The sequence below is a fragment of the Vombatus ursinus genome, unplaced genomic scaffold, assembly GCF_900497805.2.
Source record: "Vombatus ursinus unplaced genomic scaffold, bare-nosed wombat genome assembly UNPS02000749.1, whole genome shotgun sequence".
NCBI classification, from domain to species: Eukaryota; Metazoa; Chordata; class Mammalia; order Diprotodontia; family Vombatidae; genus Vombatus; species Vombatus ursinus.
In genome coordinates, this window is record NW_020940527.1 from 24,581,440 (window position 1) to 24,598,502 (window position 17,063).

At 35.5% G+C, this 17,063-nt stretch overlaps 1 protein-coding gene across 1 annotated transcript in view; it reads left to right on the forward strand.

Annotated features, from left to right (window-relative positions):
• Positions 1-17,063, forward strand: part of HPSE2 (heparanase 2 (inactive)) — a 703,572-nt gene that overhangs the window by 552,844 nt on the left and 133,665 nt on the right. Inside the window, exon 9 of the mRNA XM_027857706.1 lies at positions 5,739-5,853. Within this exon, the coding sequence (XP_027713507.1) occupies positions 5,739-5,853 (115 nt within the window). The remainder of the gene's footprint in view (positions 1-5,738; positions 5,854-17,063) is intronic.

Consider the following 17,063-nt stretch of genomic DNA (forward strand, 5'->3'; position numbering starts at 1 on the left):
CACAAATACTGAGGACATTTTTGGTGGGAATAATGTAAAGGAAAATGGTGAATTTCAAAAGTGATATTCCATAGTAGAAGATCACATTTTTATCTTCACAATTGATTGAAACATATAAAGAATGTATGATTTCACCTTGTTTTTGGTTGATGATTATTTAAAAGCATTTAATTCATTAGTAGACAATTCTTTCTTAAAGGCCTGACTCCCATAAGTTGTCCCCTATTTATATATTTAAATTACATAAGATAAAATTATCAAGAACCTTATTCAACAACCCTGCATATGTTACTATCAAGTTAGGTATAAAGCATATGTATGCTTTCCAGAAGTGTTTGTTAACTCTTGGATAAGATCTATCACAGAGTCCAGGTTGAGGATGGATTTCCTATAAGTATTAAGAGCCTACATATGCTCTTGTTTTGGGATTCCATTGTGTAGATTGCATAAAGCCCAAAACTGTTGCACAAACTTCTGAATGAGATCCAGTCATTCAAAGAGTTCAGCCTAACTATCCATGCAGGAAAAACCAAGTGGATTTCTAAGTTATGATATGCAATTGAATGGGGCAGTTAGAGTAGAGGTCATGTATCAGTGCTGATTTATGATTGGAGCATTATTTATAAATCTGCTGATTTATGATGGAACATTATAGCCTTCAAAGAATTGAAGATGATAATCAACCAAAAGGCAATGAATTAGGTGCATGTTGAATATAAGCAGGCTGCAGCACAGAACAAATAAGGAATTATGAAGTGGTGCCAGTGATTTCATCAAAGAAATGTATGAAAAAGATGAGCTAATGACATGATATGAGAGCAATGCATAACTGATAGACAGTCTGTACGCCCATTTAAATTCTTGGGATGTTAGAAGACTTGAGGAAAGCCTACAAACAGTAGTTGGATCTCTTTCAATAAACTAAAAGGACACAGAAGCACTTAGTATGAGCTGTGGCAAATGTGTGGGAGAATATTGATGAGGATGGTACAGGATAGGCAGTCATGGATGGGTTGTGATCTGCATTGATGAGATCATAGATCCATTTAAGAATTTAAAGGGGTGGGAAGCTTGTGTGCTTGACTTCGATTACTGGAAAAATGCTCAGGTATCATTATCAATTTATAAGCATTTAGAGTGAGATCAATAAAGCCAGAATGGTAAATTGAGAACAATTAATGTCAAATTAACTTCATTTCCCGTTTTTTAGACTAAGATTGAATATACTAAAGATCAATGTAAGATCCTACACTCAGATTTTAAAAATTAACTCACACATACAGAATGGGGGAAAGAGTAATTAGACAGTGGAAAAAGTGGTATAAAAAAGTCAGAAAAGTTTTGTAAATTATAAATTCAGAATGAATCAACATTGTCACATGGCCGTCAAAAAATCTTGTTCATTCTTAGGCTAAATAAAGGATATTGTTGGAAGGAGGCATTTAGTGTCCCTCATATCCTCCATAAAAGTTGAAGGAACTAAAGATCTTTAGCCTCTGAAAGAAAAGTCTTAGGGAGAAATTAGTATTTAAATACTAATATGTAGTATTACTAATTACTAATTAAATTACTAATATGTAGTAATTTAAATACTAATATGTGTTGTAGATGTCATCTCCCTGAGGACAGAACTAACAGAAGTAGGCAGGACTTGCAGAGAAACATATTTCTGCAAAAAGGAAAGTTTCTCAACAATTAAGTGTTCAAAACTGAACTGGGCTGTCTCAGGAGGTTTTGTAAACTCACTGTCACTAGAATCTTTAATCAGAAAATAAGTGACCATTTGTTATGAATAACAACAACAAGAATAATGATAATATAAAGATCTTATTTTATCCTCTCAGCAACTCTGTATAGTAGATGTTACTATTATCATTTTACAGATGACGTATGCTAAAATTAAATGCCTTGTCCAGGTTCACACAGTTAGTAAGTGTCTGAAGCAGGATTTAAATTAGGACCTTGCTACTTACCTGCTCAGGTGCAAGATAGGCAGGATGCCTTAGGATTAGAAAATCATAGATTTAGAGCTGGAAGGGACCTGAGAGGCTCTCTAGTAATAGCTTTTCACCTGACTACAGGGATTAAGTAATTTGCTCGAGGTCACACAAGGTAGTAAGTAGGAGATCCAGGATCTGAGTCCGGGTCCTTTATTCCCAAATTCAGCACGTTTTCTACTGACCTGTTTTTCCTCTTTGTAAATCTGAATTCTGTGATTTTGTGAATGCTTTCCCTATCAATTACATCTAATCAGTTGCTAAGTCATGTTGATCTCATCTACATAATATCCTTTGAATCCATCCCACATGCCTCATTACTATTATTGATTCTTCTATTTTTCCCTCAGTCCATCCTCTATATTCCTGCCAAACTAATTTTCCTTTTGTACATGCTTAGTAATGCCACATCTCAGCTTACACGCCCTTCAGTGGCTCCCTATTGCCCGCAAAATAAAGTACAAACTTCTTTTCCCTCCACCATCTTTCCTTTCCTGATTTATCTTGTATTATTATGCTCTATATTTATTAAATTCTAGTCACGCTGAACGACATGAACGTCCTGCATTTTCCTACTTTTCCTGTTTTTAGGTCATGGTGTTTTGTATGCTTAGGAGACCCTCTCTATCACGTCCTCTATCCTTTTAAATCCTACTCATCTTTTAAAGAAAAAAGAGCATGTCATCCTTGACCTCTCAATAGCCTTTTCACACTTTCAGTCACCCTCTTCTCCTTGAAAATCTCTTCTCTCTAGGTTTTCTTGACTGCTCTCTCTTGATTGTCTTCCCACCTGTCTAATCATTTCTTCTCAGTCATCTTTGCAGGATCTTCACCCAGGTCATGCCTGCTAACCATGGATGTCCCCCAAGGCTTTGACATGGACCCTCTTCTCTTTTCTCTTTCTGCTATTTCTCTTAATGATTTCATCAGCTCCCATAGACTCAGTTACCACATCAATGCAGATAATTTCCAGGTTTATCGAACCCTAATCTCTCTCCTGATCTCTAGTCTCACATCTCCAGTTACCTGTTGGATGTCTCAAACTGGATGTCCCCTAGACATCTTAAACTCACCATTTCTCCTCTCTTCCTAACTTAGTATCGAGAGCACCACTATCTTCCCACTTACCAAGGCTCACAACCTAGCAGCCATCCTTGACTCATTCTTGCCTCCATACTGTCTTTCATCCCTTATAGCCAATCTTGCCAAGTCCTGTTGATTCTTCCTTTCTAACATCTCTCTTATACAGCCTCTTCTCTCCTTTACCATTGCCACTACCCTGATAGAGCCCTCATCACCTCATAACTACACTATTACAGGAGTGTTCAGATTAACCTCCCTACCTCGAGTGTCTCCCCACTTCTGTCTGTCCTCCACTGAACTTTCAAATTCGTGATTTTGATGGTAATAATAATAATAGCTAACATTTATATAGTGCTTACTATGTGCCAGGCAATGTGCTAAGCACTTTACAATTAGTATCTCATTTGATTTCTACAACAACAGTGGGACGCAGGTGCTATTATTATCCTCATTTTTTATAGATGAGGAAATTGAGGCAAGCAGACGTTAAGTGACTTGCTCAGGGTCACAAGCTAGTAAATATCTGAGGCTGGATTTGAATTCAGGTTTCCTGACTCCAAGCCCAACACTCTATCCACTTTGCCACCTTGCCAGTTAAACTGAAGCCTATTGAGGTGACTTGCTCAAATTTATATGCTAGTGGATAGCAGAACCAAGATATAAACTCAGGTCTTCTAACTACAAATTCAAAGCTTTTTCTACTGCAATGTCCAATCAGTAGATATATGGGAATGGGGAATGGAGAGAAGGAAACAAATCTCTGCCTTACTAAGAGTACTTTAAGGTACCCTTAAACATACTGATTCTTCTTTGCAGTAGGTAAAAATAGGGTTCGTTAATTAAGCTACATTTTTTAAACAGCTGCTTTGTTTAATGTAGTCTATTGTTCTTAGAGCTATGGGCCATGCAAAGAGATATCAGGCATGGCCTCTCTTAATGTGTATATACAGGTGTACATATTCCCTGGATACCACAAATGCATTGCATAGGCACACAAATATGTGAATAGCCTTCTGCACACTGTAATCCACACAGGCTTACAGATGTCTTCACATATACAAACACCAACACACATTGATATTTTTACACCCATGCACTCCTAGATGCAGTACCTCATAGACACATAAACACTTAGAGCACATGTGTATGTATTCATAGAGAAATTGCAGGCTCTCTTTGATTTTCCCAGCTTCAGTTTGAAGAGAACACTGAGCTAGAGGCAGGAAAACAGAGTTAGGATCCCGATTTCACCACTCAGTGACACTGGGGTGGTGGCTTGACCTAGAGTTAATCTATCTGTAGAGAGGGGATAACAATCCTTTCTGTGCCATGGGTCAGTAATTGCATGGTTTAATTAATTCAGCTTGAGCACATCGCTCCTTTGAGCCTCAGCTTTCTTATTTGTGAAACAAAGGTCCATTTCAGTTCTGATATTCTGTGATTATAAATACATTTTTAAACATGTTAATTGCCGTGAAGAAAAAATAAAAATTGAGACGTCAAAAGAAAGTTATAGTTCATCTAGTCCAACCTCTTCTTTTTTCATGTGAGGAAACTAAGGCCCAGAGCCATGAATTGCCCAGCAATATACCAGTTTTGAGAATAAAAGGATTTGAACTCAAGTCTACTCACTTGTAATACAGTCCCCTTTTCATATGACCATTCTCAAAATTGTGAGATTCTTTGGACGTAAAAGCATAATATAAATCATAAGGTGCAATTATTATAAATATAAAATTATTCTATAATCAGTGGTTTGGTCCCTAATTTACTAGTCCAGGAAAAGCATAAGTTCCTGATTAATCTCATTTGCTGACTATTCGGTGACTTCCAGAGTTCTGACCTTGAGTTCAAATAACATTTTTAGCTATATTAAGAATTAGCAAAATTTTAAGTTTTCCAGTATTTCAGAAGAGTACATGATAAGAGCATATATGTCTCTGTGTGCTAGAGTATGTGTGTAGGAGGGTAGGAGCATGAGTTTGTGGGAATTTGATGGAGAAAAGTAGGTTTTTTAGACAGCCCTAATGCTTGTGAATGATGCCTTGCACATGAGAATGGATATTTGTGACTATTTTACACTAAGAATTATATACATGATGAACTTTATGCATTATGGGGGACTTGTCTTTGTTGAAATATATCAGTCTCTGTGTAACTAGTTGGATCTAGAAATAAGTATGAGCATAATAAAAAATCTCTTTAGTAGTAGCTCCACGTTTAAGACATATGAATGGTAGAATGTGCATGTCTGTATGTAAATTCTATGAGTTGGGGAAGATCTGTATGGAAGATCTGTGTGTGCACAGTGGAGGTGTCCAAGTAGGAGAATTTAGGTAATGGAATGCATGGTAATGACTTGTGTCTTGTAAGATACGAGGTCTTGCCTGGAAATCTACCTAAAAGCAGGTAGGCTTTGTGGTTGATGATGTTAAAGTAAAGCCATAGGTCTGGAAACCTGATTTGAAGATCTTAAGCAAATATAGACATGAGCCACTTATATGCTAATAACCTATTTGTTGCAAGTACTCTTTGCATGTTATGGAAGAGTGATTGGGTAAACCTTGCTCTTCCAGCCAGTCAGTAATCTTTAGGATACTTATTCCAGTCCATGCCTACTTTGAAATGCATTGATGTAGCTGTTTTCCTGCTTTTTAGATGGTTGAACACTTTAGGAATGTTGGCCAATCAGGGCATCGATGTTGTGATACGGCACTCATTTTTTGACCACGGCTACAATCACCTTGTGGACCAGAATTTTAACCCATTACCAGTAAGTGCGGGATGAAGATCCCATTACCTATTCCATGTCTTTCAATCCCTCTGATCACACCTTTTGTCTTACTGTATGTAGGCTGTGAAAATTTTCTTTTTCTTTTCCTGTTACTAGTTAGTACAATAAATCAGAGAGGGAGATTCTTGTATTCTGTTCCCTTGACCCATTTCACAGACTTTTGGCTTCATCACAAAATTTTTTAAAATTTAAGATCCACTTCTCCTTGTGGCCTGTTTGAACTCTACTTGAAAATGAATTTTTCCAGATTGGTTTCTTTTAATGCTAATAGGATACATTAGTTAATGTCAAATGCAACATGTTGAAAGCAGATGGGGGAGTGTTAGCCAAAATCAGAGACAATGTGGATCTTTTTCTTAGAGAGAAAGACCAGTCCAGTTACAGTCAGATATTTATCCATGAATGGACAGTGAGGGCATTTACATGGAACACAGTCCTGTTGAGGTGAATCCAAGAAGAAGAATATAGTAGTTAAGTATTATAGTTCAAAATACATTTGTCCACACATTAATGAAACACACCGTGTCCAGGAAACTTACTTTAAGAATATGGTGTGACAGCCTTACCTTAATCTTATCCTAAACCCTGTCCTAATCAAATAGCCCATCTCCCCCAAATGTCATTGCCAAGCAATTACTTTTTTTCTGGGATCCATAGGCATAAAATTGTGTGTGTATGTCTGTGTCTGTGTCTTTCTGTGTTTGTTTACTGGTACTGTTATCACTCAAATTAGGTGTATGACATAGCTAGCACCCATAAACAAGATCTGTAGTGAATAACTTCTTTAGCAGTTGTAGATACTCGAAATTAGGCCGCCATCATGGTCATATTTCTAGTAAATATTTCCCTCTTCACCCTCAGTGTCAGGGGAATGCAACAGGAAACAGTGTAGAATTGTGGCATTTTTAGAACCAGAAGTGGTTTAAGATGATAACAAATTAATAACTTGTGGAGACTGTGGAAGAGTGAAAAGGATGCTGGGCTTGGAATCAGAAGGCCTGGATTTGATTCCCAAATGTGCCACCTACTATCTATATGATCCTGAGCAAGTCACTTACCCTCTCTTGGCCTCAGTTTCTTCATCTACAAAATAGGGTGTAGTCTTCATCTACAAAACAGAGGTATCAAACAGGCATCCCACAACATTCTTGAATGTGGCCCAAAACAGATTAAAATGTAATTGGAAAATATTCAACAAAATAAATAAAAATACAATCAAACATTGATAATTATACATTTTGAAACTAAGTCAGTATGTGGCCCACAGGGATCCTTATGTACAGATTGGTTTCCTCTATTTCAATTTGAATTTGACATCACTGGCCTACATGACCTTAAAGTCCATTCCAGCTCTAAATCTGTGATTTCAGGGAGCCAGTGACATAGTGGTTAGAACACTGGATTGGAGTCAAGAAATCCGAAGTTTTAGTCCTGCCTCAGACACTTACTAGCTACATGACCCTGAGCAAGTCATTTAACCTCTCCCAGCCTTGGTTTTCTCATCTGTAAAATATGGAAAATAATGATACCTACCTCACAGGGTTGCTGTGAGGATCAAATGAAATGTAAAGCACTTTGCAAACCTTAAGACACTATATAAAATGTTAGTTAAATCCTGATCATTATCCTTTGTGATAAAGTGCTTTTAAAAAGGTAAAAATCATTAAACAAATACAAAGAAATAGTGTTACTATTTTTGTTATAGTGTGGTGTAGCTTCACTAAGACATTTTCTTTGGAGTTCATGCTGTGGGCCACAAAGAATCAGATACCTCAGGTCTAGGACCAGGAGAGATAAAAGCAGGGTGGAACTCAAGAAAGAATATGTGTAGACATCTTGAAGAGCCAGAGATGGAATGTATAAGTATATGTCTTCAGAGTATGGTATAAGTATACCAAAATTAAACTGGATTTGAGTGGCTAAAGGGAGGTATTTCCAAGATTAAATCCTCTAAACTAGACAAATTTGGCTTCTGTGCATCCATAGTTGCCTACTTGTATTGATTTTGAACCCTTTAAATTCTCATAGTTTGATTCCATTCAAGATTAATGCTCTGAAAAAATTGCTGTTGAATGTAATGATAGTAATCACTCATATTCCTTGAGTAATATAATTGATAAAGAGCTGTCCCCAAAATTGCTTTGTGAGATAAGTAGTGCTAGGATTATTATCCTCATTTTATAGATGACCCAAAGAAGTTAAAACTTGCCCATTTTGTAAGCATTCAAGATGAGACCATCTGACTCCAGATCTAGTGCTTTGTCTGCTGTACTATGATGAGGTGCAGGGTCTAAGAGGAGGCTTTATTCCTGAGGTTCATCATAGGGCCACAGTGAATGTTACCCACGTCTCCAAGATTCCTGGCTTTAACATGCTGAACAGAGCCCAGCTATTTAGCTAAAAGTCTTAAAAGGACTAAGTAGCTGTACTTCTAAAAACACACAGCTCTAATAAAGAAATCTTATGTAAAGGCACTTTAAAAAGTATCAGGTTGTCTTTTCATCTTTTTTTCCCCTAATAAATTCTACACCTTGTAAGCACAGAACTTGGCAGCAGAAAGAATAGGTCCTGTATCTCCTCTGGAAGGAATTTACAAGGCTAAACCAGGACACAATTTCCACAGATACTGCCAGAAGTCTCTTGGAATGTGTAATGGAGATCTGTGAAATAGAATGATTACCCCTTCAGAGAGTTATGCATATGATAATCCAATACTGTCAATAAAAACTTGTGGATTTTACATTGAGATTTAATCTTCAAGAGAGTTTGTTAAGGGCATAGGGGTTTAGTGAATTGGGATTTTTCATTACTGTCTAAAAATTATCAGCTACTTCTGCTCTGGTTCTTTTTTTTTTCTTACTAATTCAGTGGCCCTTTAAGGAAAGATATCATAGGTTTTGTGATTTAATGTTATTTCTCAATTCTGTTGTCCAGGTAAGTTCAAAAAGCAACAAAGTTTGCACGAAAGCCATGGCCTTGAGAAGTTTGTTAGCCTACATTATATCCCAATCATCGTCCTTCTGGTTAGACTAGTTTGAGTAAAAAAGAATTATGAAAGATGGTCCTTAAGAAGCAAAACTAGTCCTAGGAAAAGTTTATAAAGGCATTGTTTATATGCATCTTAGTTTTCTTCATATTATTTATCTAGCAAGCCCTAAGACATAGAAGCATAGGATCATAGAATTCTGGGATGGAATGAGGATCTTAGAGGTCATCTAGTGCAGCTCCCTGCCACCCAGATAAATGTCCAGTACGACATTTCAACAAACTGTCATTCAGCCTCTACTTGAACATATCCAGGGACAGAAAACTCACTCCCTTATGAAGCAATCTGTTCTTGTTTCAGATAGCTTTGCTGTAAAGAAGCCTATCTTTATACTGAACTTAAATCTGTTGGCCTGTGACTCCTACCCATTGCTCCTAATTCTGCCCTCTAGAACTAAAAAATGTAATCCCCATTTCACACGAAATCCCTTAAAGTACTCCAAGGCAGTAATCGTGTTCCATCTCAATCTTCTCTCCTTCAGGCTGACCAAACCAACCTGAGTCTCTTTCTATTGCTGTGGGAATTTATTTCTTCTAGGATAAGGAAACCTGTTCTGTATGTCTTTGTTTTGTGTTTCGTGTTTCGTGTTCCCTGGGAAAAATGGCCTCTGAAGTCTACTATATCTTGTTTCTTTGAAGCTATAAGACCATAGACTCTGAAGACAAGGACAGTGCCCTTCCTAGAAGAAGTAATCCTAGTAAATCACTTAACATCTCTGGGCCTCAGTTTCCCCATATACCAAATGATGAAATTGTACTAGATGATGTCTAAGGTATCTTTTAACTCTAAATCCTATTACGCCATGAACTTAGTGCTTTATCACTCACCTTCCAACGTTGCCCTCTTTCTGCTCCTGCCTCTATTGGGTCGTTGGACAAAATGAGATTTTAATCCCCATGGCCAACCAGTTAGTCATGGAGTCTGTTTGGAAAAGGAGATATTTGTAACCTGGATAGATTCATCATTTTCTTGCACACTGCTTAGCCCTTACAGCTTTTAAGCATTTTCCTAGGAGAATTACTTTGGCCCATTTCAGTTTCATATACTAATTTATAGCATTGTCTCAGAAAAGGCTGGCCTGTAGCCATTCACCAAACTGCATCTTAATAAATATGAACTTTTAATTACTTGTCATTTCAAAAACTTTTCCGCGTGTAACTTTTTTATGAGTTACCTTGAGGAGGTCTATAGTCAGTCTAAGCAAAAGGGACTCTTGGGGGAGAGGTCTTCAAATTTAAATCGGAGCCAAAGAGAAAAGGGTCCTTTAAAAATCAGTCCCTGATCTTGAGAAGTACAATATAAAAATTGGCTTTTTATTTCACAAACTTTTAAAGAGCTATTCTCATAGAAAATAATATTGCCTTGATAGTCGTTGAGCTAATTTTCTGTCTTTTCTAGATTATTTGATAACAAAGGCACAAATTAGTGAAGTTGAAAGTGCAGATTGAAAATTGCATACATCTTGATAATGTACTGTCCTTTGGACAAGATAACTACAAACGTACCACCAGGGGGCAGCCGTAAGCTCTGAGTTATTTTTCCCAGAACAAGACTTAGGTGTGTTCATTTATATTGTCACTTGCCTGCTATCCTTGGTTAATAATGGCATATCTAAGAAATGACTGAGATTGAGTCTTGGAGGCCTCCTGATATAGTTAAATGTGTATTGCATGGAAATTCAGGAGATTGGTTTGATTCCTAAATGTCTAATTTGGCCTGGGCAAATCACATCGCCTTTCTGGGTCTCAATTTCCCTTGCAGATTAAACTAAATGATTTATACAGTCTCGTCTGTATTTTTGAGTTTGAATTATCAGTACTAACTGTGGCCATGTGATAGAATGAAACCAAGTATCCTATCCAGGAACTGAACTATGACCTTGTCTATTAACATGAACTCTAACCATTTCTGGTTAAGAACATATTCATGGCAACATGAAAAGTCATAGAGGAATCCCACTGTCCTACACTAGCACCAGTTAAAGTCTGAAACAGACTCCAGATAGAGCAATGACAAAGAAACAGAAGGAAAGAAGGAAAAGGAACTTATCATCATGCGTATGTGGGGTAGTCAAGAAGAGTTACAAATATTGAGGAAGGGGTTGGGGAAATGAACATCTCGTGTCCTTTAGTCTTACTAGAACTAGATCAGGGAGAGTTGAACACACAAATATATGCATACACACAGTGTTTGGAGTATATATACACACATACATACATATATATGTATATGTATGTTTATATGTATATATGTGTATATATACATACACAACTTCACAGGATTTATCACAAAGAGAACACTAAAAAAGGGATATACTTATGAATCTTATAAGAACTAGATATCTGGGCTTGGGAAAAATGAGAGACATAGGAAGTAGGAAAAGACCATTTCAATTATACATTACTAGTATTGATCAGATTCCTTTTCTTTCTGTACCACTTTCTCCTTTGTAAATTTTTTGGGGGAAGGGGGAGTAGAGAGGAAAATTGTAAGAAGTTATGGAGGAAAGTGCATAATTAATAGTTATAACAATAAATACTAATGAGAACTTAGCCATGATAAAAGAACTTATCTATAAAAAAGGAAGCATAATGGATTATTAAGCATAATCTAGAAATATATTATTTATAAGAAATACACTTAAAATACAGAAATGTAAACAAAGTTAAAATGAGGAAATGGAGCAGAATTTATGTTATAAGTACCTACAAAAAAAAGCAAAGGTAAAAATATCATATCAGACTCAGCTACAGAAAAGGTAGCTATGGTTAAGAAAGATAAACAGGGATATTACATTATGCTTAAAGGCACCAAAGATAAATAATATTAGTACTTAACAGATAAGCACCTAAAGCGTCTAAGTACCTGAAGAAAATTTAGTTGAATCAAGAAGAGGAATATACAGAAAAAGTATAATACTTGGGGCCTCACTGTGCGCTTTTCAGACCTAGACAAATGTAAGAATCATAAATAAGAAAGAAGTTAAGGACATGAAGATAGTTTTAGAAATGTTAGTTATACTGTCATTGTCAGTAAGCATCTATAAGTGCTTGTGCTAAGCAATGGGGATACAAAGAAAGGCCAAAGACAATCCCTGCTCTCTAAGAACTCGCAGTGAAATGGGAGCGACAACATGCAAACAACTATGTCTCAATAAGATATATCAGGATAAATTGGAGATACTCAATAAAGAAAAGCATCTAGCATTGAGAGAGATTATGGTAGACTTCTTGTAGAAAACAGGATTTTAACTGGGCCCTAAAGAAAACCAGGGAAGACAGGAGGCAGAGATGAGGAGGGAGAGTATTCTAGGCATGAGACTAGCCAGGGAAAATGCCCAGATGGATGGGGAAAGAAAGCAACATATATATATGTGTGTGTATATACATATATATATGTATAATTTTTTTTCTTCTGTACACATCACCTTTACAAAATTGACCATGTTCTAGGATAAGAAAATCTTATAAACAAATGCAGAAAAGTAGAAATATTAAACATATCCTTTACTGAACATAGTCTAATGAAAATTATAACAAAAAGGGCATTTGAAGAAATTATTCACATTTAAATGAAAATAAAATTCCTGAAGAATTGGTAGATCAAATAACATATCATAGAAACAAGTGATAACTTGATTACTGAAAATGGCAATACTGAGACAACATATCAAAACATTGAGGATGCAGCCAAAGCAGTCCTCAGAGGAAAATGTTATCTCAAAACACTTTAATTAACAAAAAAGAAATGGAATAAATAAATGAAATGGGCATGCAGCTAGGCAAATTAGAAAAATACAAGTAAAAAAAATCCAACCAAACAGAAAAATAAATATTCCCAAAAAATCAAAGAAGAGGTAAACAAAATTGAAAGCAAAATCCTTTGAGTTTACAAATAAAACTAGGATCTAGTTTTTGGAAGCCATTTGCTAATCAGATTTTTTAAAGCAAAGAGGATAAGCAAATGGCAAATATGAGATAGATAATTCATAATGAATGAAAACTAAAGGCATCTCTTAGAAAGTGTTTTATCTCATTATATGCCAACAAAATTGATAAATTAAATGAGATGGATAAATACTTAGAAAAATATAAAATACCTAGATTAAAAGTAAAAGTAAAAGAGAGTTTAAACAACACAATCTCAGAAAAAAGAAATTGCAGAAATCTTAAAAAGGAAATTATAACCTTTTTTGTGTCATGGACCCCAGTGGCAGTCTGGTGACAGCTTTAGGCCCCTTCTCAGAATAATGCTTTTAAATGCATAAATTAAATACATATGATTATGAAGTAAACCTATGTTTATACTGAAATAAGGATATAAGGTTTTGTTTGTTTTTTGGGTTTTTTTTTTCCTATCCAAGGTTATAGACCTCCTGAAATCTATCTGTAGATTCCTTGAGGAAGGGTAGAAAATAAGTAGAGAAAGAATACTAACATTTATAATGAATATTACTCCAAAACCAACAATATACATTATTACCATTTTGGATTTATACCAGGAATTGCTTCAATAATAATAAAACTATAAGCATATTGATAATAAAATGATAACAGTTGCATGATTATGTGAATACATGCAGGAAAAATCTTTTACCAAAATACATTTTTGTGCTTTGAAAATGTAAAATTAGGAATAAATTGACTTTAATATGATAAATTATAACTTTCTTAAAGCAAGAGCTAGCATTATCTATAATGAGGAATATTAGAGGCCTTCCTGGTAATATCATGAGTAAAGAAAGGATGTCCATTGTCATCAATTTTTTTTTGCATGTGAAAACAATTTTTTAAAATTTTTTAACATTTGTTTTTAAAACTTTGGGTTCCAAATTTTCTCCCGTCCTCCCTCCCCACCCACCCTCATTGAGAAGGCAAGCAACTTGATACAGGTTATACATGTATAGTAATGCAAAACACTTCCATAGTAGTCATGTTGTGAAAAACTAAGTATATTTCCCTTAATCCTATCCTGGCCCCCATTTATTCTATTCTCTCTTTTGACCCTATCCCTCCGTGTTTGCTTCTGATTGCCCTCTCCCCCAATCTGCCCACTCTTGTGTCATCCCCCTGCTCTCTTGTCCCCTCCCCCCCCATTTTCCTGTAGGGTAAGACAGATTTCCATACCCAATTGAGTGTGTGTGGTATTCCCTCCTTAAACCAAATCTGATGAGAATAAGATTCACTTATTCCCTCTCACCTTTCTCCATTTCCCCTCCACTGTAAAAGCCTTTTCTTGTCTGTTTTATGTGACAGAATTTACCCCATTCCACCTCTCCCTTTCTCTTTCTCTCAGTATAATCCTCTCTAGCCCCTTAATTTTATTGTCCAGATATCACCCCTTCATCTTCAACTCACCCTGTGCCCTCTATTTATCTATCTATCTCTATATATACCCATACATATAATTTTTCCCTCCAACTACCCTAACACTGACAAAGGTCTCATGAGTTACAAATATCAACTTTCCATGCAGGAATGTAAACAGTTCAACCTCAATAAGTCCCTTATGATTTCTCTTTCCTGTTTACCTCTTCATGTTTCTCGAGTCTTGTATTTGAAAGTCAAATTTTCTATTCAGCTCTGGTCTTTTCATCAAGAATGCTTGAAAGTCCTCTATTTCACTGAATGTCCATTTTTTCCCTTGAAGGATGATACTCAGTTTTGCTGGGTAGGTGATTCTTGGTTGTAATCCTCTCTCCTTTGACCTCCAGAATATTACATTCCAAGCCCTCTGGTCCCTTAATGTAGAAGCTTGTCATCAATTTTTTATACTTTTCTAGAAATACTAGCTAAAACAGTAAGACAAAACTAAATTGAGGAAATAAGCATGGGAAAGAAGAAACATTTCCAAAAAACATGATGGTTTACTTAGACCAATATTTCTCAAGCTGTACAACATAGAACCCCGAAGCTCCTCACTCTTTAAAAATGAACTTTATGCAGTTTGTTAATAGGCATTAATAATTGTGGAGGATTTTACTACAATAGATCTGTCAAAGTTTTGCTTAAACTGAAGGGTTTTATCACTGTGGGAAATTTTAAGAAGCACTGGTTTAGAGAATCCTAGAGCTCCAACTAAAAAATTAATTGAAATAACTTCAATAAAGTAGTGGTATATAAAATTAACCCAGAAAATAATGAATCTTTCTGTATATTACCAACAAAAATCAGCATAAAGACCTTCAGAACAAAGATATAATGAATAAAATACCTGTGAGTCCAGCAATCAAGACACACACAAGAATGCTAAGATTACAACTATAGAACACTTTATAGAAATAAAGACATGCCTAAATAATTGGTGAGATATTAATTTTTCATGATTGGGCCATACCTGTATAATAAAAATGACAACGTCACCTTACTTAATTATCATACTTAGTACTATGCCAACCAGACTATGAGAGGATTACTTTATGGTGTCAGAAAAAATAGTAGCAAAATTCATCTGGAGGAATAAAACGTCAATAATGAAAGATAAAGGGAAATAGTAAATAAAAGTGGGAAGGAGGACTAGGAGAATCAGATCTCAAATTATGCTACAATGCAATAATTATTAAAACTATTTCATAGAGAAGTTGATCAGAAGAACAGATTAGGTACACAAGACCCAGAAGTAATTAAATGTAGTGCTACTGCACAGTGCTGAATAAATCTAAGGTTCTAACCACTGGGATAAAGGACTTAATATTTGACAAAACAGCTGGGAAAACTGAAAAAAAGTCTAGATAATTAGTCTTATGACCTAAATATAAAGCAAAATAGAGGATCAGTGAAGAAGATACCTTTCACAGCTATGAATATGGGAAGACTTCTTGACCAAATAAGAAATATCCCAAGGGATAAAATGGATAATTTTAATTATCTAAAATTGAAAAGACTTTATGCAAACAAAATCAATACAGTTAAAATTAGAAGGGAAATAGTTAACTAAGCAAAAAATGTCTTAAATTTCTCTGATAAAGATCTAATTTTCAAGATAAATAGGGAACTGATACAAATATATGAGAAAATGAGCTATTTCCCAATAGATAAATAATCAAAGGATATGAACAGGCAGTTTTCAAAAGAAGAAACGCAGTCTATCAATAGTCAAATGAAAAAAAAGTCTAATCAGTCATAAGAAAAATGCACAATAAAATAACCCTGAGGTTCTAGCTCACCCCCATCAGATTAACAGAAATGACAAAAAAGGAAAATGACAGTTGTTGGTGGTGCTTTGCAGAGATGAGTTCATTCATTTACTGCTGGGAGAGCTGTGAACTGGTCCAGCTATTCTGGAATGCAAGGTGGAAGAATACCCAATTAGTCACTAAACTATGCATGTTCTTTTACTCAGTAATATCGCCACAGTCTTAGATCTCAAAGAGATCAAAGTCAGAGGGAAAGAATATATTTATTTGTTGGTTGGTTTGTGCACTCTCATGCATGCACATGCACGTGCACACGTGCGCACGCACACACACACACACACACTTATGGAAGCATTTTTTGTTGTAGGAAAAAACTGAAAGCAAAAGGGGTGTCTATTAGTTTGGGAACAGCTAAATAATTATGATATATGAATGTGATTGGAATATCATTGCACTGTATGAAATTAAGAAAGGAACAGATTTAGAAAGATCTGGGGGTTCTTTTATGAAATGATTTAGAGTGATATAAGCAGAACTAGGAAAACAATTGATACAATTACAACAATACTTCAAAGGAAAACTAGCAAGCACAATTTAAGAACTATAATCAATGCAATGAACAACCAATCATGATTCAAGAAAAATGATGATAAATTATGCTTCCCATCTCTTGTCAGGAAGGTAATAGACTAGAAGTGCAGATTGATTCACATGTTTTTTCAGGCATAGTCGATATGTAGAGCTCTGTTTTATGTGACTATACTTTTGTTATAAGTGAAGACTTTTATTGGGGGAGGGGTGAGAAGTTTGAGGAAAAGAAAAGTTAGTGATAGTGATACTAAAATGGATAAAAAAGACAAGAATATTAATAATTTAAGAAATTACACAAAATAGAGCAAAAGGAAGTTCAGAAAGGGACACAGACAAACAAGGCAGTGTTGGAACTACAATCTTAAATTTGAACTATTAAAAAAAGCTATATAGTAGAGGTTGATGGTTTTTAAGGAA